This window comes from Pygocentrus nattereri, chromosome 6, assembly GCF_015220715.1.
Source record: "Pygocentrus nattereri isolate fPygNat1 chromosome 6, fPygNat1.pri, whole genome shotgun sequence".
Classification (NCBI taxonomy): domain Eukaryota; kingdom Metazoa; phylum Chordata; class Actinopteri; order Characiformes; family Serrasalmidae; genus Pygocentrus; species Pygocentrus nattereri.
Window position 1 is genome coordinate 32,392,100 of NC_051216.1, and position 20,008 is coordinate 32,412,107.

At 38.4% G+C, this 20,008-nt stretch overlaps 1 protein-coding gene across 1 annotated transcript; it reads left to right on the plus strand.

Annotated features, from left to right (window-relative positions):
- The first annotated feature begins 667 nt into the window (after positions 1 to 667).
- Positions 668 to 19,980, plus strand: f5 (coagulation factor V). Its single transcript, XM_017695229.2, has 25 exons — positions 668 to 902; positions 1,729 to 1,811; positions 1,963 to 2,085; positions 2,933 to 3,145; positions 3,301 to 3,462; positions 3,805 to 4,026; positions 6,004 to 6,169; positions 6,272 to 6,452; positions 6,580 to 6,676; positions 8,597 to 8,802; positions 9,973 to 10,123; positions 10,201 to 10,413; positions 10,561 to 12,970; positions 14,435 to 14,600; positions 14,700 to 14,936; positions 15,025 to 15,241; positions 16,350 to 16,529; positions 16,627 to 16,743; positions 17,826 to 17,897; positions 17,999 to 18,084; positions 18,170 to 18,325; positions 18,416 to 18,560; positions 18,677 to 18,828; positions 19,083 to 19,265; positions 19,689 to 19,980. Exons 1-25 carry the CDS (start codon positions 760 to 762, stop codon positions 19,833 to 19,835), a joined length of 6,228 nt encoding a protein of 2,075 aa, XP_017550718.1. The 5' UTR covers positions 668 to 759; the 3' UTR covers positions 19,836 to 19,980.
- Positions 19,981 to 20,008: the final 28 nt, after the last annotated feature.

Sequence of the window (20,008 nt, forward strand, 5' to 3'; positions counted from 1 at the left end):
GTCATAACACTTTAATGCTAAGCGCGAGTTAATGCTTTCTGATATTAATGCTTAAAAGTATGCTACTAAACATATTAATGCTTAAAAGTATGCTACTAAAAATATTTATACTTAAAAGTATACTACTAAAGATGTAAAAATCCACATATGTTATCAGATTTTCACTGACAAAAAGTTTAAAAAGCTCATTAAATGTCTGCAGTATACAGTGAGGGGTGACTGAATGTTCTTTTCCACTTTCAGTGGTTCATGGCTGCTTGGCAATGATACTGCTAAAGGAACCACATGCTAATCATGTTATTTATGTTAATTATGTTCATTATTATTATTATTAATAACTCATTATTTTCCAGAAATTTGTGTTTTTATTATATTTTATTATGTTGGCCTTAATATAAAAGCAATAAGCCAGGCTGTGAAGTCTTTCACATGGAAGTGAGTTTTAAGAACACCCTTACTGTGATGAGCCTCAAGTGGCTTATTACTTGAGCAAATTACAACGAAGTAATGACTAAAAACAAAGATTTAGTGTGATGACATGATGCGGTATGATGACGAAAGAGCACAGTTTGTTGCTCAGATACAAAATGTTGAAACTCTGTCTGTGTGTGTAAGTGGGCGTGTGTGTGTCTGACTGAGGGAGAAGAGAAAGGGCAAAAAGAGGAAGGACAGATTAAACGATCGCTAGCCTTCACTGAGAGATCAGAAGTTTCTGCACTTTGGTACAGACAGGTCTTATCTGGACGTCCAGGCTGAGATATGATTCTCTGCTCCAGGCCAGGGGCTTGCTGTGCTTTGGCCCTCCTGGCATTTTTGGCTCACTGTGCGACAGCAGTGCAGAGGCACTACTATATTGCTGCAGTTAATATTAACTGGGATTACAGCGCTGTTGGAAATGAAAGGTATTATCTGAATAGTTTAAAAGAATGTCAAAAGTTGCTTCCATTTCATCATGACTTTTCTCTTACAGGTTTAGTGAGTGGAGGACTGACTGAATTAAGTGCTGATGTTTACTTCTGTTTGTTGTTATTAGATCATTTTGGATGATGAGTTTAGGATATGATTTTGTACTGTTTTTGCTGAATGAAAAGGATCACTGTAAAAAGTAGTGCCTCATTTGAAATAACAGTCAAATGTAAAGTGGTATTATGTTAACAAAAACTGCTTATAAGTGGAGTTTTTGTCACCCTGAGAGTGGACTCTCCGTTGAGGGTTGTGTACACCAGGGCTGCACTATTTATGGAAAAATAATCTAATTGCAATTTTTCTGATCAGTATTGCAATTAACATTTAAACTTCACTGTTTTCTATAAAATTAAGATCCAGGCCTTCTCTGTCATCAAAACAGTACCTTATTTTTTACATTATGGGGTTAAATTTCCTTCAAGACAATACAGGATCTTATTAAAATTGCAGTTATTGCAATTTAAAAATAGCACTTAATTGTTCAGCTGTAGTATGCACCAGTGTGCTGGCTTCACAAGTGGTATTGTTGCTTTAGAGTGCCATTTAAACTGTCATTCATTTAACTGTTGTGTGTTGATGTATTTTGTTTACATGAAACTGACACATGTTTGAATTAAGTATATTTAGAGGATCATTTTAAGGTAATTCGTCTTTGTGTGACCACCAAACAAAAACCTTTTATTTGTTAAACTATTTGCTTTTATGTCAAGCAATTCTTCATGTTTATGGTTAATATTTTGGCTTATTTCCATGGCTTCCCAGAGTTGGTCCCACTTATAAGAAGACTGTATACAGGGAGTATGAACCGGGTTTCAAACAGGCCAAGACTCATCCCTCTTGGTCAGGTATTTAAAATACTCTTTCTAGACAGATGTTCTCATTTCAACATGACATCACTGTGCAGTCAGAACACTTGGAAAATGTCAAAGGCATAGTCTACTCTTACGTAACACTGGAAAACTAACAGGTAACTAATTAAAAATCATATGTCTGAAGGGCTGCTGGGACCCACTCTGCGGGGTCAAAATGGTGACACCATCGTCGTCACGTTTAAAAACATGGCAGACCGTCCCTGTAGCATCCACCCCCATGGCATTGCTTATGGAAAACAGTCAGAGGGTCAGTATACTGGAATTATGCTTCTCATACTGTGTATGCTTCTATGCTATTTCATGTACAGACATCATTAGAGTTACACTGTGAGGAATTCTATCATTCTACAGGACTGTCAGAAATTGAAGGGGAATTCCACCAGTTGTGAAACATTTCTACAAAATTCAGTCGCAGTGTAAACAAAGTCATTCAGAGGGATTTGATATAAAATGTCCTATAGAAATTTACTGACTTCACAGTAGTGGTGATAGTAACCAGGGGTCACAGTGTCTACAAGGAAAATATAGCCATTTTAATAGCCATTAATTAGCCATTTGATAATAACATAGTAGTAAATCTGAAACAAATAAGCCAACATATTTGTAAATATTTCATATAATAGCTTTCTGTGAGGTTTTGGAGGCATCAAATGCTCAGGATGTCTGGTTCCTATCACCACCACTGTAAACAATTCTGAATCAGCTTCCCTGGAATGGTCAATTTTGACTTCATTTACATCTTATCCATTCAATAGCGCATACATTTTGAAAAATCCTTGGAATTACCTTTTCATTTTTTCCTTTAAAGTAAAAATCAAAACAAGATTTTTGTCCTGAACATGGTGTACATTATTTTTAGTGCTTCTTGTTTAGCTGAGTTAACAAATTGCCTGCCAAACAGGTGTATTTACTTTTTCATACATATTAACCACAGCTTGTACCTAAGTCCAAAATGAAGAGGATAAAAGCGCCCCTCCCCCCACCTCATAGATTTAATTTTGTCCCCTCATTGTATAATTAAGTTCCCACTACCTCATGTAATCATTACGTCCTGAATGTGTACAAACATTTGACACTGCAAATTCATTCTTTAGGGTCTTTGTACTTTGACAACACCTCCGAATTTGAAAAAGAGGATGATGTCATTGATCCTGATGAAGAACACACATACTCCTGGGAAGTGACTCCTGATGTGACCCCAAAAGCTACAGACCCCCCCTGTGTCACCTATATGTATTTCTCCCACGTAGACTTTGTCAAAGACTATAACACAGGCCTGATTGGCACACTGCTGATCTGCAAGAACGGTAAGTAACTTCATTTTAGTCATCCTCATTACTAAAGGCAAAATGTGTTTCTTCATCAGCTGTGTGCTTTGCCTGTTTGATGGTCAGAGGGCTTGGGGTCAGAGATAAGAACGTTCATGCTGAAGGTCAGTGTGGTATGTGCTTTTGCTTTGCAGGCAGCCTCGATGACTCTGGAAATCAGGTCCATTTTCACCAAGAGTTTGTGCTGCTGTTTGGAGTGTTCGACGAGAACAATAGTTGGTACAGCAAAAGAGGCACACCACTTGAAAAGAATGTGAAATATACCATAAATGGATACACTAATGGAGATGTTCCTGGTTAGTTAATGAACACCTATAGACCTTCTACTCTTAAACAGTGAACCAGAAGCGTTGTTTGATTTACAATATGAAAAAAGGGTTGATATTCCAATTGCATTTCACAACTCATGTACATCTCATTTTTTGAAGGTGCATTCACATTCTAAGGCGTGTTATTCCATAACATCATGGGAAAGAATGCATAATGCTTAGGTTCTTATAAAATCATACACTTGAAACCAGAAGTCTGAAAGGCTAAGGGGTTTATTTATCAAATAAAACAAAATAAGGGGTTAATTTACTAAACCAATTGGTTCTATAAGTTGCTATCCATAATACCTCTCCTGTTATTTTTTCTAGATTTAAGTGTATGTGCACATTCCAAAATAACCTGGCACTTCCTGGGTATGAGCTCTGAGCCAGAGCTTTTCTCTGTGCACTTAAATGGGCAAGTTCTACAGCAAGGTGGGCACAAAGTGTCTTCAGTTGGCATTATCAGCGGCACAGCCACTAGCGCAGACATGGTAGCAATCCATGAGGGACGCTGGCTTCTCTCATCTCACATCAGCAAACACTTAGAAGGTAAGACTTGCCTGAGATTACAGGATACTGCCAGATCTTCCTATGACCATCAATGTAACCTATGACCGAGCTTCTTTATGATCATTTTGAATAACCCCTGAAAATCTTAAGCTCATTCTAAGGCTTATTATTCGGTAACTACATGAACTACAGTGTAAACTGCTGAGTTATTCTAGCTTCAGGGTCACTTGCATTTCCTTTTCAGATGCTGAGCTGTTTTGTGTTTCCTGACAAAACATCCAGGTCTCTAAGATCTTCCATGATTATAAAACTGTTAAACCGTATAGAGACTATATATGATGCTAGATCATTTATTGGTGTCTTTTGACATGCCAGTTTCTTAATCAGCATTTTCTTTTTTTGTTCTAACAAGACTTGCAGATAGCAACCGTAAGCTATCAAAATTATTTTATTAAGTTAGCTTAAGAGTTCTTAGTTTGGAGATGCTGCTGGCAGTTCTGTCTTTCTATAATATTTTTACCATTCATTTAGTTCAATATTAATGATTTTAAAGAGCCCACAGATCTTGTAGTAATTTTAGTGTTGCTATGGCAGGCAGGGTTGCCAGGTTTAGCAGAAAATTTTTGCTTAAAGGCTGCACACCAGAAGCTGAAACGTTATGGTGACAGTATTGTCAAACTAGATGGTGGGCAGAGTTTCCAGATCTAGCAACAATCTCCAGTTTGCTTAAAACCCATCCACCAAAAACTGAAACTTTACAAATTTCTCCCATGACAGCCATTTCAAACCAGCCTTCTTTGGTGGGAAAACTGAAAATACTACATGAAGAACTGTGGTAGCATGTGAATTGTACATATGCATGGAATGAAAATTTTGATTCTGGACTAGAGATCTTGAGAGATCCAAATGAAATAGAAAGGGAGGATGGTCATTTTACAAGTGTGGCGGTTTTTGACCAGGGAGATGGCATACCCTCACATTCCCTTCAAATCACGCCCTGAATTTAAGAGGTGTGGAGTGTGGAACAGGTCCTGGGCATTTAAGGGGTTATTGCACAGTTGAATCATGAAAGTGATTGTTTAGCAAATAATCAAATGTACAAAGTAAATGAACAACTTATCCCAAATGTAATCAATCAGACAATCAGTGTCAAAAGTTGCTTCTGTAGTTTTGCGATGGAGCTACGAGGCTAATGAACATGTTAACATGTAATGGAAGCTAATGTAATCCAGTTAGCATTGTGCAAATCTCTTTTTAAATCATTACACACTTGCCACAAAGCATATTGAATTGTTAATAATCTAAAATAGTCTTGTTTATGTGGTCTCTATGTCAGTGTTATTTAGAATTTACATAGCTTATAATAAGAGTTGCAGTCATCTTCAAGCTTTTTTTTGTGTCCATATTTTGTTTTTTGTAGACAACAGACATGACATGCAGTGTCAGAGACCACAAAAGTTTATCTATACAATTCATCATTAAGTTTTATCTATACAAAAAAGGTAACAATTTATTTTATTTCCACTAGATGCTCAGTCTATTTTTTAACTAACCCTGACCCTAACCTGATCCTAACCTCAAACCTACACCTACTCCCAAACCTAATCTTTACTTTATTGCTGGTGATAACCACCTGAGTGTCACAGAAAGTTTATAATATTACAAGTAGATCATCCATGAGGGACCATCCAAATAAAGTGTGACCAAAATATGTGTGCAGGTAAATATCCTATGTAAATATGATTTATCATCTACAATTGAACTTTTACTTAGAAAGTCAACAAAACATGTACTTGGGCTAGGAGTGTTTAAACTTCTGCCTATGACTGTACATTTTATATTTCATCACAATAAACTATTGTTTAAATATAAAATATGATCTCTGTTAACCAACACCATTTACAGTGCAACACACTCCTATAACTACAGTCACTAATTTAGTGTTTATTTACATAAGCATCTAAAAAGAACTACAAAAATGAGAGCAGGACCTACAAATTCTTTCTTACGTTTCAGCTGGAATGCATGGCTTCTTGACCATTAATATGTGTGAGGAGTTTACTGCACCAAAGCGAGAGATCACCATCCAGCAATCACGAGAAAGCCAGGAATGGACTTACTACATAGCAGCGGAGGAGATCATCTGGGATTATGCTCCAAATATGCCAGATAATGTGGACGGGTATACACGCCAAACGCCATTTGCATGCCTTGATTAAGCATTTCTTGACCTTTTGTGTTGGCTGTGCTTTCAAGCATGTTATTCTCATTCCTTCTCACGTAGGGATTTCCGGTCCACATATTTAAGACAGAGTGCGGAACGAATAGGTAAGAAATATAAAAAGGCAGTGTTCACACAGTATAAGGACGAGTCATTTAAGGAAAGGGCAGAGAACAAGCAGAGGAAGAAGGAGGTGGGAATTCTTGGCCCTGTGATTAGAGCTCAGATCCGTGACATAATTACGGTAAATAAAGCTGGAGCACTACACATAATCATAGCCTGGCAATGGCATGACACTGTATGTAGGCACTGATTTGGTACTGCAGGCTTGATAGCCAGAAATAATGATCACTGTTCTTCTGTGTTCACAGATTGTGTTTAAAAACAAAGCATCGCGTCCATACAGCATCTATCCTCATGGACTGACCATTGATAAAACAGCAGAGGGAGCCAACTACCCAGAGGGAGGTCAGCAAAATAACCATTATATTTTACACTTGTGTCATATCATAATTAGTGTCTGATATAAATAATCAAAGTAAGTACTGGGTCAGATTTCAAGTCTTTATGTAAAAACGTCACACGTCTAGGCAATAAAAGAAGATCTGACTCATCACCAGATTTATCCACCTGAGGAAAGGGGTCTGAAACACATTAACCAACGTTAATGTTCTTCTGTGTGTTGCGTGTAGTTACATGTGTCTACCAGAGAGGTCTCCAAATGCTCTAATCTTGCAGCTGTAAACATTGTTTCATTTGTTCCATTAGGACTGGTCTGAATAATGTAAATATTTGAGTACTACATCTTTACATTGGTATTCAATTCCCTCTGTTTAGAATTTAAAAGCTTTATCTGTTTATCAATATGCACAAAATTGGCCTAAACTACAGCACAATTCATCAGCAAAGCCTTTAAATAAAACAGTTAATGCTGATCTAAAGAAAATAGTAGAAATAAATACAGTAATGGCTAGCTTAGCTACATGCATCATAAATTTATGCCAGGCATTTATGTCACCTCACCTCAAAACACAACAAACTGCACCACTTCCCATGAGGCCACTGAAGCCAAAAGAGCAAAGATGCTTAAGAAATCATAGAGGCACTTTATAGGTCAATCAGACAAACACATGCAACAAACGAAGACACAAGTTTGATAAATCATCTCATTGACAGTAGAGAACACTCCCTGCTAGCAGCTTCGATGCTTCCAAGCAGACAAGACAGGTGTGTGGGGGAAGGTGAAGTTCACTCTTGCCAGTGACCCTTCAGGCCACATTCTGCAGGTTGAAGTGATCACAGTTCCGCTGTCTTGCTGCCTCATAGCTTTTGTCCTCTGAACTTAGTACCAAGTCCAGCACCAGCTAAAGGGGTTCCTGCCAAGCTGCTTTCAGGGTGGTCCATGTTATGTTCAGAGAGGCCTGTGGCTCCAAAAACTGCGCTCCACTCTCAATAGCTCAACTATGTCTGAACTCAGCTCAGCTCGTGTGTCTCCACCCTGTTGCTTTCTGTGATACAAAAACAGCAAACTAGCCAAATTAAATAGCTGCATAAAATACACAAAACAACTTACTAAAGTGAATAAAAACAAATTTTGATGATTAAAAAAAAATAATAATTCCAATTCATTTCACCTTAAGCTTCTAGATACAAACTCAGAAATGCTATACAAGTGATTCAAGTAACAGTGTTTAAATGACAGGGCTACAATCGCTGATTCTGTCATGACAGCATACAGCATGGAAGCAGCAGAGCTGCTTAGAAATAGATACTCAGTTTTTTTAAGGGTGATTTTAAGAACGAGTATTTGTAATATAACAAGTTTTCAAAGCCTCTGCTCAAGCCAGCCCCAAATGTATTTGAATTGAGATCCTTTTGTCAGTTCATGATAATGCCCCTACACAAAGTAATACACATTTTACCATAGCAAAACCTTAGCTGCCACCTAGGAATAGCATAGCAATGGCTTAACTGCACCTTAGCAACCACCTGAGATACTATCATGACAATCTATCAACAACTTTGTCAACCACCTGGAATATTACAGCAGTGACCTAGCAACACCCTAGCAGCCACAACAACAAGCTGGATACCCACAGCAACACCATAGCAACCACCAGTAAAGTGCTGTTCAGGCCAGACCCAAATTTAATTGAGATCCTACACAAAGTAATGCATGTTTTTCTTGATTTAAATGTGTACATCATTTCCACATGAATAAAATATACGACATCAACACATTTTGTGAATGTGATATATATGTTTTTCAATTTATGCTTTTCAGTTATAACCTTTCCTCCTAGTATTTTAAAACACAAAATTAGTTAAACAGAGAACAGAGCTAGTTTGCGGTTTCATTCTTTTTTCATGTCTCCCATCATCTGAAAGGGAACCAAAGCCATGCGGTACAACCAGGAGAGACCCACACATATGTTTGGCGAGTCATTGTGGAGGATGAGCCTTTGCAAAATGACTCCAGGTGTCTCACCAGGATGTACCACAGCGCAGTGAATACTCCACGAGACATTGCCTCTGGCCTCATTGGACCGCTGCTTATCTGCAAGAGCCAGTCCCTCAACACCAGGAACGTCCAGGTAACTTGTGGTATCATTTTGTTAGCTTACATGATAATTACTTTAGATCAGTGTTTCTCAATCCCTATCCTGGAACATCCCCTGATCCCAAAACACCTGATAAAATTAATGAACTAATTAATAAAACTTTTCTGAGGTGAATGTTAGAGCAGGGAAAACTATACAATGTGAAGAGCAATGGTACTGCAGAATCAGGAGTCAAAACACTCAAATTGACTGGAAGACAATAACAAAGTGGGCTTTTAATTATTTCAATTAATAGCTGTTCTCCATTCACCTCAAATCAATCAGTAATATCCTAGAGAAAACAAGCTCTGCAATACCATGGCAATGGTCTAACAAAACCTTAATGACCACCTGGGATACCATGGCAATGGTCTTGCAAACCCTAGCATCTATCTTGAGTACCGTAGCAATGGCCCTAGCAAAACTTCAGCAACCACCTTAGATATCATAGCAATAGCTGGGCAACACTTTAACAAGCACTTTGGATTGGATAGCAATGGCCTAGCAACACCTTAGCAACCACCTGAGATTCCATAGTAATGCCCTAGGAACACCTTAGCAACCACCTGGGATAGTATCACAACAGTAGCAACACTTTGGAAAGCACCTAGAATAGCACAGCAATGGCCTGGCAACATCTTAGCAACCACCTAGAAGACCATAGAAACACCCTAGCAAACACCTAACAAGCTCAAAGCTGCAATGCCCTAGCAACCTCCTGGACATACTACATAAACCCAAAAACAATCAACAGTGTTCTGCAACTGCTTTAACTTAATGTTATTAGCTATCGTTGTCAACCCACCTTTTCCCAATTGTTCACAAACTTTCTATCCTAGTTAATGTCTATGCTCTAATCAAGTCCCAGAAATAGTCACTGAATCATCTCTGTTCAGTGCACAGCTGACAGAGAATTGATCTTTTGTATGCAGGGCAATAGCATTGTCCATCATGCTATTCAACCATTACATAAGCAACCGATATCCTATTAAGCCCTTTAAAAAAAGATGGGATAATGCATGGAAAAATGGATCTAAGGATAAACTGTAAAGATGTGATAGGCTATATGAAGCTGTCTTGAGGGCTTGATGTGGGCTGTTAGATTTAGACTACTGCTTTAGATTGTTCTGATATTCACTTGGGGTGTTGCTTTCTCTTTCTCAGCTCAGGGCTGACAAGGAGCAACATGCAATGTTTGCAGTTTTTGATGAGAACAAGAGTTGGTATCTGGATGAAAATATCAATACCTACTGTGAAGACCCAAAGAGAGTAAAAAAAGATGACACAGACTTCTATAAATCAAATGTTATGCACAGTGAGTAGAACTCTAATTTCAAACCTTTTGGTTTGTCAGCTTTATGAACTGCATATCAATTTCATGAATTTCCACAGCAATCAATGGCTATGTGTATGAAAGTGGCCAAGTCCTGGGGTTCTGCAATGGTGAGATCGTAACTTGGCATGTGTCAAGTGTTGGGGAGCAAGATGGCATCCAGACTGCCACCTTTTATGGCCACACATTTGAGCTGAACAACAGAGAAGAAGATATTCTCAGTCTGTTTCCCATGACAGGAGAGACCATCTCCATGAAAATGGCTAACGACGGTCAGTATGCTTAAAATAGATATATGCTATGCTATGAAAATAGATACAAGTGTAACTGTAAATATGGCACATTGTAAGTTTCTTAATAACTGCTGTGTTATTGTGATTACACAGCATATAACCTTAACTAAATTGTTGTTCTTCTAGGAATCTGGCTACTGGCATCCCTGAACACACATGAGACCACCAAAGGAGTGAGACTGAAATTTAAGGATGTTGAATGCTTTAGAGATTATGTAGCAGAAAATGATTACAGTGCTGAGGAAGAAGCATATGGTACTGAAACAGATACCTATGTCCAATGGGTACCTATAAATGAGACAGAGGCAATCAAAGAGAAAACTAAATCACTGCCAATTAAAAATCAGCCTGTCGATAAAGAGACAGACATTTATGCAGATATGCTTGGTCTGAGGACGTTTAGTAACCCAGGAAACAGTACAAATGATATGGAAAAACTGGATCTTACATTCTTCGACCATGATGAGGGTGTGCTGCTTGAAGACAGTAGTCCTAGCCTCACTGACAAGATCCAAAACACTACCAATCCTGAGCTAGAACATTCCAAACTGAACCAATCTGAAGTCATATTATCAGAAGAGGGTTTTGATGACAAGAGCATTACAAGTGAGGGTGTCCAAAATGAGACATTGCTCAGGGTCACTGTTGAGTCAGCTGATGATATAAGGCTAAACAACTCTAATGAACCTACCAGTTCTCCAGTACTGCCAATAAGCAATGAACCTACCAGTTTCACCTATAATTCCAGTAACATCCCATTTCCACAGGATGAGGATGGAAAAATCACATCAGAAATTAGTTACAGTGCATCAGCAATGGCAACAGAGGTGAAGCAATTACTATCAAACCAAACCTACAAGCATAGAGAGATTGCGACAGAGCCACAGACAGTGGAGTTGTCAATGGTTAGCACCATGGAGGTAGAAGAAGTTCTTGACAAATCAAGAGATGTCTTCATTTACAGTGTTCATGCTGCTAAATCACCTGTCAAAGAGGTGGAAGAATTTGTGCTACTGGCTGGTGGTGACAAAGTGGAAACTATAAAAGATGAGCATGTAGCTGAGTACAGTATCTCACCTCCAGGGCTTCCCAACAATAACACTCTGGAGCTGCAGGGCAACATGACTCAGAACATCACAGACCAGGAGGACCAACAGTTAAACAACACTGAAGTGAGCTCCAAATTAGTGAATGGAACAGATCAAGACTTAAATACCATGCAAGTTGACTCAGACTTTCCTTTAGAGGAGGTTCAAGAATTAAATACCACCCACTTGGAGTCAGAATTCAAAAACGAAGAAGTTCAAAAATTCAACAGCACCCAAGTGGACTTTCCACTCGAGGAGTTTCAGAAATTAAATGCCACACAATTGGAGTCAGGCTTTGAAAAGGATGAAGCCCAACAATACAATACCACCCAAGTGGATTCAGAATTTCCACTGGAGGAGTTTCAAGAATTAAAAAGTTCCCGGGTGGATTCAGCTGAGGTAGCTCAAGAGTTCAATAGCACTCAAGAAGACTCAAATACCACCTTGCCTAATTCTGGCGCATTCTTTTTAAGTGAGGACAGAAATAGTACAAATTCATCTGAGGATATGAAATCATCTGAGTTGGGGTCCTTCGCTGACTTTGCACACAATGAAACAACACTTGAAGTTAAGAAGCTCTGGAGCAAATCAGAGGAACTCAGCTCACAAAGCCTGGAGAATACTTCCCTTTCTAATGGCAGTTTCACCTCTTCGTCTTCACAGAACTTTTCAAACGGCACACTGGGTAATGGTTCAGATGTTGGAGAAGGCAGCTTCCCCCCCACTGACACCTTAGTGCCAAACAGCAGCTCAGGCAAGGACATGCCAGAGACTGAAGAGAGCCATGAAGAAGTGTTGATCTATCTGCAGAACAGCAACAACTCTGAAGTCATCCTCACCAGCCCTCTGGACCCACAAGCAAAGAACTGGGGCTACGAGGGCAAACATGAGCTAGTGCCAATGGAGGTCCCTGATCACATCAGAAAATACATCACAGATGAACCAGAGGTACAACCTAATAAGTCAAGCAATGCAAAGGAAGAGAAAAAGATAGTTCTAAAAAGAGTGGTACCAGTAAAAGGGTCTGGCATGAAGACAAAAAAGAGAATAGATTATAAACCGCAGCCTCGCAGTGCCCTTTCTCCACGAACCTTTTCTCCACGGGGCTTCGCTCCATCTGAGTTAACTCCAAGAGGTCCCAAGCCTGCCTCTAGTGAGGAAATACTTGAAAAACACATAGTAATAGGAGTCCCAAGGAAAGACTTCAACGACTATGAACTTTATGCTCCCAAACACGGTCAGGATTATGATTTTGACAGCATCACAGATCATACCGAGGAGTATGAATATGTTGAGTACAAAGACCCATATAGAAAACAAGGAGACATACAAGGTGTTGAGCTTGATGAAGCATCAAAATATTCCTTGCAAATGGCTGGCAGCAAGGCCAGGGCCTACTACATTACTGCTGAGGAAGTTGACTGGGATTATGCAGGCTATGGACAAAGGTATTGTCTTATCACAGTAAATGGACTAAAAATGAAATGTATGCAGATATTATATTGTTGTGTTCAGTCATATTCTTTGACATAGTGTTAATAGTTAATATATTTAAGAACTTATAATAATAAGAAATAATGTATAGATATTATAGATGTAGATAAGATAATATAACTTATAATATATAGAAATAATAGCAGCCAAAAGTTTAAAGGGACACTCTGGCCAAAATGAAAAATGCAACCATTGTAACATCTGGTGTAAACATACCTGCTCACCTCCTAATGTCACGACAGTCTTAATTTTCCAGTTTAAAGACTAGAGAACACTGCCACCCCCACCTTCTGATGATGTATCTTGAAGGTGACAGGACCTACAAGCCCTTTGGGGCTAATATATGAGGGCAGACTGTTTGAATTCTTTTTCCATTTGCTGTCTAATGCAAAAAGAAGCTATGTTACTGCTAAGAAGTAAAATATCAGATCTGTATTTATTAGCCTCTAAAACAGTTTTCTGAGTTTCATTCTCAACAGGGAAGATTGCCGGTGGTTGTATGACAAATTTACATAATGCATGCTGGGCATTGTAGTGAGAAAACACTGATGGACAAAAACACATAAAAGGGGAACAAAACTCTGTCAAACTGATTAAACTAAGAAATAATATATTAAATGCTTTTTTAGTCTAGAGTGTCCCTTACATACGTACATACACTTTAAGTACATACACTTTAGTACATACACTAGAGATTTTAATCCAACTCACAGTGTTTAACACCAGATTTTTAAAATGTAGACACATTTTCATATTAATCAAAAAAGAAAATGACGTAACAAGGCAGTGTTCAAGAACACTGCAAACTGTCAGTATCTTCAAATGAGCTTTGAAGATATAAAGAGCTTCAAACAGGATTTGGCATTTGGTTAACAAATTTTCACAGATTAAGGCTTTAGACTGAAGTCCTCTTTCATTTCTTTGAAATCCACAACATCTTCTTTTTCACTTTTAGCAGTATTTTTGAAATTGAGTATTTTATTCATCTGCTTGTACTAAAATAACATAAAATAAAAAGTGCATATACACATGTAGTGGTAACACTTTACTGTAGGGCAGTATTTATTAAGCTACACATTGATTACATTAGCTACTGACAACTGACATAACCTAACAAAAACATTTAGAAAGGCTTATTCCAATAGGTGTCATCCATCATAAAGGCTGCTTTAGCCATCTTTGATCAAAATTGGTAAATGTAACTTTTACGAGGAATGATGCCTTTTGGAAAAGGCTTCATAAATGTTCATGTAGGTTTATGTCAGCTGTCATGACGAGCCTTTGCAAGTGTTGCATAGCCTCATGAATGCTGCCCTAAAGTAAAGTGCTACCCAGGTTTACAGTCTGGACAATTAGGATAAAATCTGGATTTGAGTAGGTGTACTCTTGACTGGTACTGTATGTTATGGCTCTTTTAGGAGGGAATATAAAACCTCTCAACAGAGGCCCACACGGTTCAAGAAAGTAGTGTTCAGGGAGTACTTAGACATTTCCTTCACCACTCCCTACGTTCGAGGAGAAGTGGAAGAGCATCTGGGGATCCTGGGCCCAGTCATTAAGGCTGAAGTTGATGAAACCATATTTGTAAGCCCTGCTAAATAATACCTATACCTGACTTTCATTTTTAACTAGACAACTATAATCTACAGAATAGCACTAGTAACAGTCTATCCTCTACTGTAGATAGTGTTCAGGAATCTCGCAAGCCGTCCATACTCCCTGCATGCAAATGGGGTGTCATATGGGAAAAATATGGAGGGACTGAAGTATGAAGATGAATCACCTTACTGGTACCGGCAGGATGATGTAGTTCAACCCAACACAACCTTTTTCTACATGTGGACAGTAAACTCCAAAGTAGGGCCACTACAAAGTGAATCTGACTGTCGGATATGGGCCTACTACTCTGGAGTGAACCCTGTAAGTACCAATGTGGCCTCCACCACCTTGTTGTTCTAATATGAGTATTCTTTTTAGCTTACAATGTTCAATTTCTTTGTCTAAACAGGAGCGAGATATACATTCTGGGCTGATTGGGCCTCTTCTGGTCTGTCGAAAGGGGACCCTGAATAAAAATCCCATAAACACAAGGGACTTCATGTTACTCTTTATGACATTTGATGAGACCAAAAGCTGGTACTATGAGACGAACCGAGCAAATCTTGAGAAGACTAACAGAAAAGCTGTCTTGGACCCAGAATTCAACAACAATATCAAATTTCATGGTATTATTGTTGATCTTCTTCTCCATTAGTACAATACTATTGAAAAGTCAAAGACCACCCATAATTTTTTTGTCTTCCAGACAAAATGGCCAGTAAGCACAAGTTACTAATTTTTAGTGTTAGGGTCTGTAATCATATATTTAAAAGAAGATTGCACAGCGGCCACAACTAAACAACCAAATATTTATTTTGTCACTGTTTAGTTTGTCCTCTCTTTATTACAACTTCCATTATTTTCAGGACATTTGCTTTCAGTTTTTCAAAGAAATCTGCAGGGATATTTTTTCCACATCTTCAAACTTCAGTCTTAGAAGTTGTTTGCATTTTAAGCCTTTTTTGTCTATTCCCTTTTTCTGACTAACAGCTTCTGGACTGTCTTAAAAAGGACGGAAACACCTTTGGATTTTTTTTCTGAAGCAAGAGTGGAGCTTGATTTTCTCCTCTCTCTCAAAGATGAAAGCTGTAGTTTTGGAAATTTTTGTTTTTTCACTCATTGCGCTTTGATTAGGCAAGTGCATAATCTTATCTCTTATCGCCTCAGAAATCTCCTGAAAAAAACTTGTAGTTAATGTCTGTTTTGACTGGAAATGAAATAATGTAGGGGGTCTCAGACTGCACATAGTATACTTATATATAGTATACTTCTACTATATATATATATATATATATATATATATATATATATATATATATATAGTAGAAGTATATCAGGGTTGTCAAAAGAAAACCTCATATCTCCAAAATAGTAACTTTACAGGAGAAGGAAAAAACCTACTTTACTTTTAATGTAACTCAGTGGAACTACAGTATGTATGTATAAAACAGTCATACAATTTTATTTCTATTAGAATGATGCAATATTCATAAGCCATACTGCATCTGTGCAATAATCAGTCAGTTATTTATAATTCAGTTATTCAACCCTGCAAAAGCTTTCCATGACTGTGTCTCTATTGAGTAATTTACCACAATTGAGAGTCTCCCTGAAAACAATGGAAGTCATCTAGACAAGCGTACACACACATTAAAGCTGTCTGTACACTCGTAGTTTAAGTCTAAACTAGTTACATAATAACTGCTCTCTTTTTTCCTCTGTATATGTTCTCAGCTATCAATGGAATTATATATAGTCTAAAAGGACTCCGCATGTATACTAAACAGCTGGTAAAGTGGCATCTTATAAACATGGGCTCTCCAAAAGACTTCCACAGTATTCACTTTCATGGCCAAACCTTCCTGAACAAACACACGCGTGACCAGCGTCAGGGAGTCTATCCACTTTTACCAGGTTTGTTGGGTTTTTTTTTCAGTGGAAAAATAAGTAGCTTCCTTCATTCTCGAAATGACCTAACTGTCCCTTTCGTGTTTCCTTTTGCACTACGCAGGAGGCTTTGCCACTCTGGAGATGGAGCCCTCAAAGCCAGGCTTGTGGCTGCTGGAGTCTGAGATTGGAATCTCTCAGCAGATGGGGATGCAGACTCTGTTTTTAGTGTTGGACAATGGTATCAATTTTTTGTTTACATGCTTCAACATAATATATTACCTCTTACTTATTATTAAGTTATTGGTTTTAAGACTTCTTCCCTATCATTTATCCAAAAAGGGCACAGCAAGGCACAAACTAACATTGAGTAGAATAAAAAAGGTCTACTCTGACGATAGTTTGGACCAAATAACTTTTTTCATCATAGACATGGTTTTGTGATTACTGAATAATATGTGTATGTCAAAATTCACTCTTATATCATTAATCATTAATCATTAATCCCTAATCACCCACTTGGTGGCTGTAATACAGCACCATAATGACCTGTAACTAACTCTGAAGGTGGCTAAATCACAACCTCCACATGGTGGGATTAGTTTTAACAGCATTACAACTGTGCCACCCAATGTAAATAACAAGAGAAGTCCATGAATTCCCCCACAAATTTTACTCACAGCTTCAATAAAATGCACAATAAAAGTCATTTAAATAAAATATATTCCAGTTTTATTGTGCTGATATTTGTTCTAATTAATAGATCAAATTAAATTTGTCACATTTGACACGGCTGCTTTTCACTAATAATATTTACTTTAATATATAGGGTCAGTGTCAGAACAAAACCTCTTATTTCCGAATTGGCAAATTAACAGAAAAAAACAATCAATACTTGTAATGGAGGTTAATGTAAAATAATTTTGGACCATTTTGTTACTGTTTAATAATTAACCCCACAGTCTGCAGGAGTTAATTCTGCCTATAAGGTAAATTTGTAACATTAGCACTCACTTCACATTCAGCCAAAGTTTTCACAAACAGTAGGTGTTGTAAATAAAGTTACATTTCTATTTGTAGCAAAGTGTAGGCTGCATGTACAAAAGCTATTATTCTTGCTTAGTAAACAAAACTATTATTATAGCACAAAAAAAACAACAGTATGTGTTGGTTGTGCCCCATTTTCCCCTAACTACTATGAAGTTATTTGTGCAAGAAATGAAAGTGTGGAGTAGGGAATAGACTGAGGCAATTGCATTTGAAATGAATCATTTGTTTCTTTTTTTAATTTGAAACCTTTGTTTCTTTGTTTTCATTTTGCAGTATGTGAACACCCTCTTGGTCTTATTTCTGGGGCTGTGAAAGACAGCCAAATAACAGCATCTGACAGCAGAAGTAGGACCCGCCTCCACAGTCTTTTATAACATGTGGCATGATTCAGACAGCAAGACAATTGCCAAATTTGACAATCTAATCCATCTTGTTTTGTGTTCAAGGCTATTGGCTGCCTAGTTTGGCCAGACTTCACAATACAGGAAAATACAATGCATGGAGTACAACATCGAAAGATCCATGGATTCAGGTATTGTCATGCTATGCCAGTCTGAAAGCTACTAGCCAATAAGCTAAGATGTGCTAATAAGACGTTATTGTGTCTTGCTTTTCAGGTGGACTTCCAGAGACCAGTGGTGGTCAGTAAAGTGGCCACCCAGGGAGCCAAGCAGCTCTTCAGCTCTCACTTTGTCTTAAACTATACCATCTCCTACAGCACAGACCGCAAGAGGTGGATTTACTACAAAGGTGACAGCAAACTGTCCAGAAAGGCAAGTAACTTAGCACATACTAGGCTGCATTTCAGTGCAGTGGTGCTTTATTTGTAAATTTGCTGATTTGCCTTTTCCAATTGACCAAAGACTTTTGAAGGTAACAGGGAAGCCCATGAGGTGAAGGAGAATATATTCTTCCCACCCATAATCGGACGTTTTATGAGGCTTCACCCTTCTCATTCATACAATTATCCGACTGTCCGCATGGAATTCTACGGCTGTGAGTTAGATGGTAGGTGGGCATATCGGATACCGTTGATGTTCTTCATCGATTTATGTGAAAAACAGAGGATGCATTCTACACTTTGCTGGGATGTGCCCTAATGAGTACAATTTGCATGTGCACAGGGTGTTCTGTGCCACTGGGAATGCAGAGTGGACAAATCAATGACCATCAGATCACAGCCAGTTCTGTTGCCTCCAACTGGTACTCAGGGTCTTGGAACCCTTGGTTTGCCCGCCTAGATAAACAAGGGGCCGTCAATGCATGGCAAGCCAAGGTAACTAGCCTACAGATCATATTTTATACACTCAACTCCCAAATCAGATTATTATATATCACAGTCCTGTTTTTCCCAAGTGTGTGTGCATGTATATGCCTGTCTGTTGGCCCTGTGACGGACTGGCGACCTGTCCAGGGTGTTTCGTGTTTCCTGCCTTCTGCCCATTGACTGCTGGGATAGGCTGCCAACTCCCCCCCGCGACCCAGAAGGATAAGCAGTTCCGAAAATGTGTGTTTTTTTCCCATTCACAGAGCAATGACATGCAGCCATGGCTCCTGATTGAACTGAAAGAGGTCAAGAAGATCACAGGAATCGTGACCCAGGGAGCAAAGTCACTTGGTAAAGAGATGTTTATAACAACGTATGTGTTGGAGTACAGTGATGATGGCAAGAAATGGACCAAGTACACAGATGATCAGGACTATGAGCAGAAGGTACAGGCCTACGCTCTTTAAAAAAAAAGGTTCTTCAAGGGTTCTTTAGTAAAGGGAAAGGTTCTATTTCCACTTCATGCTTTTAATGGTTCTTTGCACGGTGAATTGGTTCTTCAGATTGATGGCGAATGTGTTGAATACAGTTCTTCTGTTGTTACAAGCTTGACATCAGAACCATTTTCAAAAAGGTTCTATATAAAACCATATACAACACATTCTGCATCAGTCTGAAGAACCATGTTTTTTTTGTTTTTTTGTTTTTTTTTAGTGTTCATGGTCTATATAGAACTACTGTCTTCACTAACAACCGCTTGAAGAACCATGTTTTTAAGAGTGCACTTTACTGCACCTGAATAAATTCAGTTTTTGATGCAGTGTTTAGACAGCGCTTTAACCTTTTCTCCTCACTCTTCTTCTTTGCAGACATTCACGGGAAACTCAGATACCAATGGGCACATGAAAAATTATATCTACCCCCCAATATTCTCCAAATTTATCAGGATTATTCCTAGGGGATGGCAGGGCTCCGTCACCATGAGGGTTGAGCTGCTTGGGTGTGATTTTGAATGATATACAGTGCCATTTTACCCTTGAGTGCTGTTGTTGAAGCAAGACAGGACGAAGAACTCCACAGCTTTGGACATTTATTTTCTATATTTGTATTATTATTGTATTATTTGTCCCTCGTAATTCTGCATTAAAATGATCTGCGTGAGAGATGGCTCCGTTTTTATTCTCCATGT